The sequence below is a fragment of the Prionailurus bengalensis genome, chromosome E1 (genome assembly GCF_016509475.1).
Source record: "Prionailurus bengalensis isolate Pbe53 chromosome E1, Fcat_Pben_1.1_paternal_pri, whole genome shotgun sequence".
In the NCBI taxonomy this organism is placed as follows: Eukaryota; Metazoa; Chordata; class Mammalia; order Carnivora; family Felidae; genus Prionailurus; species Prionailurus bengalensis.
In genome coordinates, this window is record NC_057347.1 from 2,961,618 (window position 1) to 2,967,110 (window position 5,493).

A 5,493-nucleotide genomic window follows, 5' to 3' on the forward strand; every position below is an offset into this window, starting at 1 on the left:
CTAACGAGGGTCTCAGGCGACAATCTTTAGGAGGTGCAACCCTTTTTAAAAGAGGAGACGGGTGGGCGCGAGCTCGGGAGCAGGCGGGCATCATTATTCCCAAACCGAGATCAGAGCTCTCAGCAGACGCCGGGGTCGGGGGTGGGGGGCCCCCGGGAGAGCGTGGCTTCCGGGATCCGCCCCGCCGGGCACCGCCCCAAAGACGCAGGCGCCGATTGGCCAACGCGACCGCGGGGCGGGACCAAACGCTAAAGGGGCGGGACTAGGGTGGTCCGGAGACGGCCGGGGCGGCGGCGAAACGCCGGAGGGGAAGCGGCGGGGCCGCACGTGGGTTTTTCGTGCATCTCTGTAGTGCCCGAACCTAGTCCCAGGTGCATGGAGCCCACGCGAGACTATCCGCTGTTTGGGGGGGCCTTCTCCGCCACTCTCCCCCCCGGGGCCATCGACGTGAGGTGAGAAGGCGCGGGCACCGCTGGCCGACGGGGTGGGATGCGGGGAGCGGCGGGGGTCACCCCGGGGGTCTGCCTCGCCTCTCTCCAGCGATCTCCGGCCGGTCCCGAACAATCAGGAAGTCTTCTGCCACCGCGTGACGGACCAGAGCCTGATCGTGGAACTTCTGGAGCAGCAGGCCCACGTGCAGGGAGAGGAGGCTGCGCGGTGAGGGAGGCGGCGCCCGCGCGGCTGGCCAATGGGAGGGCCGGAGCTGGAGGAGTGGGCGGGGCCTGCGGCTGGACGTTTAATCGGGGCAATGAGAACTCCAAGGGCAACACTTTATCACCGGAAGCGAGCGAAGCTCAAAGGACTCAAAGATGCTGGGGGGGGAGGGGAGGAGCGGTGAGAGATGCCCCTGCCTGACCCTGCTCCCCCTACTCTAGATACCACTTTGAGGACGTTTGCGGGGCGCAGGAGGCTAGGGCTGTGCAAGTGGAAACTGTGCAGCCCCTCTTTTTGGAGAACCTGGCCCTGAGGGGCTGCTGTCAAGAAGCCTGGGTCCTCTCTGGCAAGCAGCAGGTGGCTAAGGAAAACCAGCAGGTGAGGGCAGGGAATGTGAGATTCCTGGAGGGGTGAAGGGAGTGGCCCCGGCGGGGGAGGGGTGAGGGGGTGGGGTCGGGTAAGCATCCTGACACTGATCCCTTTAGGTAGCAAAGGACGTGACGGTGCACCAGGCCTTGCTGCGGCTGCCCCAGCACCAGACTGATGTCCTGCTCACCTTCAGTCAGCCCCCGTAAGGAGGACAGATAGGACACATGGCTCATGGCTCGGTCCCCAAGAGGATCTGCTGGGAGGGGAGGCGCAGGGAGACTGGCTGGTGGGGTTCTCCTGGAAACAGGAGGTGGGAACTTCCAAACCCGAGGCCTGGATGATGTTCTCTCTCCATCTGTTCCCCCACCCTCAAGCCCTGACAACAGGTCATTTCTTAGCCCTGAAAATCTGTCACTTCTGCCCTGGAGCCTGGGTGACTTTGAACAGCTGGTGACCAGTCTGACCCTTCATGATCCCGGCATCTTTGGTCCCCAGTAAAGATCCTGAAGTACCGCGTGACGCTGCTGAAGCACATGGGGGCCCCGTTCTGCAAGGGGAGCGAGGGTTTGGAGATATTCCCCTAATTCCTTCCCTGTGCATAAACATAAGACACCTCCTGTCTGCAGAAATAAACTTGCTTTATACCCAAGATAATCTCTGTGCCATTGCATCTAACAAGACACCTGGACCCCCCCCCTCCCCCGCCGCCGGGTTCCCTTTGGTCTTGGAGTGGGCAGTGTAAAGTTTGTGCATCAGAGCAGAAGGGACCCAAGGCTGCCCAAATAAAAGAAGGACATACTTTGGAGTGACCGGTTCAGCCCTGAGAGAGGGGTATGAAGTGTCCAGGGGGACGGGTAGGGAAGGTTTAAAGAAAGTGACACCCAAGAAAGGGAGGGAAACTATCCCTTGTAGTGATTCAACCCTGAGAAGACAGTTAGGGGGTGGCGTAAGGGGTTCCCTTTGGATGGACGAAAAGATCCGCTGGCCAGAAGTCACGAGAACACAATAGTGGAGGCAGAAGTGTCTAAGGAGTGCTGATGTGGTGGTGTGGGAGGGACTGGCTGTTATTTGGTGTACGTGTGGTAGAGGGTGCGTAACTGGTCCCAGAAGAAGAGGGAAAGGATGGTGTGGGGGCCAAGGCGGAAGTAGGAGGCACCTATACCCTTGTACATGCCAAAAATGCCCTCTGTCCGAGCGGTCTGCCGCAGAGCATCCAGCATCCCCCGGTACATGAGGCCCTGAGAGCAGGTTGGAGAGGGAGGGAGAGCACAGGGAAGGGAATCTGTCAGAGCCCACCAGGGGGCCTCTTCTCGGCAGGCTGCCTTTCTGGCTGTCCCACCTGCCCCCACAATCTGCCTTCGCCCACCCCCTGGCTCTCCCTGCCTGCCGACACTCCAGAGCACTCCCTTACCTTGCCCTGAGAGTCCGTGGGCTGGTTGTAGAGCCTCGTGCTGACCACATCAAACGGCGTCATGGCCAGGACCACCGCCATGCCACTCACCATGGCAGCTGCCAGAGCCACTTTCCAGCTCTGGGGAGGAAGTATCTAAGAGTGGAGGGAGGAAGAGTTTTGTCAGCCAATCATTCGAGGCCTAGGGAAGGATGGGCCCCGTCCTGGGGCCACAGGAGAGAGCTGGTAACTCGGGAAGCTCCCATGCCACCAGTTGTAATACAGCGTGATGACACTTGGAAGGAGGAAGGGCAGGCTGCTTGGGGACTCAGAGACGACTTCTGCGAGGTAAGCGAGGTAAGCGACAAGAGGACTGTGGGAAGGGTGTCAAGAGTCAGTGAGCCCCAAGCCCTCCTGCTGTTCCCTTGTTCCCTCACACTGAATGTCAGCACTGTCCCCTCTGGGGGGGGGGGCCCTTCAGCTTGCCCTTCCCCCCTGCCCACGTTCCCGGGGTGGCCCCACCCCTTTCCCAGGCAGTACCTCCCACTGCGTGATGAGGTCCTTGGTGGATGAGAAGGTGCACAGCTGGGTGGAGGAACCGATGATAACTCGGGGCAGGCCGCCCAGGGCCCCACGCCACAACCCCACCAGACCATGTTTCTGGCCAATCTCGCTTAGCGCCTGAAACATGCCCTGGCAGGGGGAAGACCACGGGGGCGGGCTTCAGTCCCCCCAGCATCAGGGGCTGCCACCTAACACTGCCAGGGAGGGGTCCTTAACAGGCACCCGGTGTCTGGACAACCAGTTCCGTGTGGACTTAAGTCGGCATGTGGCCCCTTCAGGGATCTGCCACCCCCCGTAGTTCCTTTCTTCATCACCCCAGAATAGGGGCAGGAAGCAAGGGAGGACATGAGCAGCTCAGGAGAATGGGATGGGAGAAACAGGTGCAGAGACGTGGAGGAAGTGGGGACCATGTGGGAAAGAGGGTCTGGGCCGACTCCAGGGACGCAGTGGGGCTGAGCTGGTGGACCAGGCAGAGCCGGGGCTGGGTTGCAGTTGTTGGGGGCAGGCAGAGAGCTGGGGGGCAAGGGGCGCGGGGGGCAAGGAGCCAGTGGGGCTGGAAAACCCTCACCTGATGCTTATACTGGTGCCCTACCGCAATTTCCGAGGCTGCTTGTGCCTGTAGGTGTGTCTTCACCTGGGGACGAGAGAGTATCACAGCCTCCAGCCCGGGGGCCACCCTCCCACCCCAAAGACCCGAACGCCTGACCCCCTCACACTTCCTCTGGGGTGTTCGGCAAGGTATATCCTTTTAATCTGATAATTATTGTTGTTCCCACTTAACAAATTGGTCATGAGACTCTGTGTCCCTTGGCTCCAGTCCCAGGGGATGGATCTCTTAGCACGGAGAAGACACCCCACCCCCTCTACATCCTCCTTCCCTTGGGGTGGTAGGGTGGGGGATGGGGAGGCTGGAGAAAGGCAACGTTTCCTAAGACTGTTCCCGTATGGCAACACTCTGGTGTTCGGCCTCTCATGCCAGCTCTTATTCTCAGACTGGATCTCCAGACACCACTGTGAACCAGCCTGCCCATCAAACTGGGGCAGGTTGTGAGGGGTCATCTGTAAAACTTGCTCTCTGGCCCCCAAACCCCACGGGAGCATGTGGAGGCTGATTTTTGAAGGGGTCACTGTCCCTGAATCTCATACCCTGAGAGCGAGACCAGACAGACTGCCTCTCTTACAGAACTGACTGCCTCCCAGGATCTTCCAAGAGGAACCCTAAGCAAGGCCTAATCCTAGCAATAAGCAGCCGTGTGACCTTGAGCTGGTCACTTCCCCTCTCTGGGCCTCAGGCTATTGACCCTTCATCTATTCCAGAAAACTCAAAGGAGAACACTGCGGGATTCTAATTCTGTGATGCCCGGGACTTTCCTTGATCCCCTACACCCGCTGATGTATGGTGCTCAAATTCCCCATCATCCCCTGCACGAACCCACTTCCAAGCTCAGTATCAGCTTGTGCAGGCCCGGGCCCACCCGACACCAAGTGTCTGCCTGAAGGCCCCAGGCAAGATCCTTCTTCTCACCATGTAGATGGGGCTCCCCAAGTAGGCTCCCATGACCCCAGCCAGGGCCCCAGCTGCTGCGCTTCGGGGAGGGCTGAGGGTGCCTTCGGCAGTGTGCAGGTAGCCCCCAGCCTCAGCCAGCCCGTAGGTGCCCAAGCGGATGCCATTCATCAGGAACTGGTATAAGAGGGCGGGGGCCAGTCCCTTCTGCAAGGCAGCCAGGCCGTCCACCCTGCCGATGGTGATGAAGGCGTGGAAGACGTTTCGGTAGTGCCGCTGGTAGGTGCCCGGGGCCTGCAATTCTCCCTGCAGCTGCATCCTGGTCTTTACCACTTCCAGGGGGTTGGTGAACAGACAGGCCCCGCAGGCTGCCAGGCCGCTCATCAAGAAGTCCATGGTGGGGTAGCAGTAACAGGAAGTGGCCCAGGAGTAAAAAAGTAAAACTGAGCTTCAGAAACGGGGGGGTGAGAAATCAGGGGAGGGCCTCAGTCTTAGCAGTCCGGGCTGCAGGAGATAGGAATTGAGAGGTCTGGAGCGGAGACTGTTAGGGTCAAATGTCAAGAGGTCAAGGGTTAGCTGGAATTTGGGAGTCAGGAGCTGGCAAAGAGAGAAGAAAAAGGAGTTTAGGAGAGCCTGGTGAGAAGGTTATGGCAGGGCTCTGTCGGTCAAGGATTTGAGGCCAAGGAAGGGCGGAAGTCAGGAGGATGGCAGGTGGAATGATGAGGATGGTCGGCTACGGGGGCCCAGGAGCAGGGGAGGGAAATGCGGATTCGGGAGATGGGAGCCGGGAGGAAGGAAAAAGAAAAACAGCAGGTTACGGAGGAAAAGGATCCTGGAGAAGATCGGTGGCGTCCCGGGGAAGGCAACGGGATCGATCTGTATCGGGGAAGCAAGTCGGGACTCCAGCCCGGGATAAGCGTCCCCGGGCAGCTGCCGAAGCCCGCTGCAGCTCCGGCCAGGGGTAGCCAGCGGAGGCCCGGCCGCCACACTCCAGTCACTGGAGCGCGGCGCC

The 5,493-nt window shown here is 60.1% G+C and overlaps 2 protein-coding genes across 6 annotated transcripts; one reads left to right on the forward strand and one right to left on the reverse strand.

Annotated features, from left to right (window-relative positions):
• The first annotated feature begins 218 nt into the window (after positions 1-218).
• On the forward strand, positions 219-1,672 carry RANGRF (RAN guanine nucleotide release factor). Of its 3 annotated transcripts, XM_043583068.1 has the most exons (5): positions 232-452; positions 541-657; positions 876-1,032; positions 1,140-1,225; positions 1,398-1,672. In XM_043583068.1, the coding sequence occupies exons 1-5, from the start codon at positions 376-378 to the stop codon at positions 1,519-1,521; spliced, it is 561 nt and encodes a 186-aa protein (XP_043439003.1). In that variant the 5' UTR covers positions 232-375; the 3' UTR covers positions 1,522-1,672. The 3 variants fall into 3 exon arrangements, with proteins under 3 accessions (XP_043439005.1, XP_043439004.1, XP_043439003.1); XM_043583070.1 differs by lacking the exon at positions 1,398-1,672 and having other exon boundaries at positions 219-452; positions 876-1,064; positions 1,099-1,198; XM_043583069.1 differs by lacking the exon at positions 1,140-1,225 and having other exon boundaries at positions 227-452; positions 1,398-1,514.
• Positions 1,645-5,493, reverse strand: SLC25A35 (solute carrier family 25 member 35). 3 transcript variants are annotated; one of them, XM_043583066.1, is made up of 6 exons: positions 5,300-5,493; positions 4,503-5,078; positions 3,546-3,611; positions 2,954-3,106; positions 2,435-2,569; positions 1,645-2,261 (listed from the first exon to the last, which is right to left on the reverse strand). In XM_043583066.1, the coding sequence occupies exons 2-6, from the start codon at positions 4,875-4,877 to the stop codon at positions 2,088-2,090; spliced, it is 903 nt and encodes a 300-aa protein (XP_043439001.1). In that variant the 5' UTR covers positions 4,878-5,078; positions 5,300-5,493; the 3' UTR covers positions 1,645-2,087. The 3 variants fall into 3 exon arrangements, with proteins under 3 accessions (XP_043439001.1, XP_043439000.1, XP_043439002.1); XM_043583065.1 differs by having other exon boundaries at positions 4,503-5,489; XM_043583067.1 differs by lacking the exon at positions 2,954-3,106 and having other exon boundaries at positions 4,503-5,488.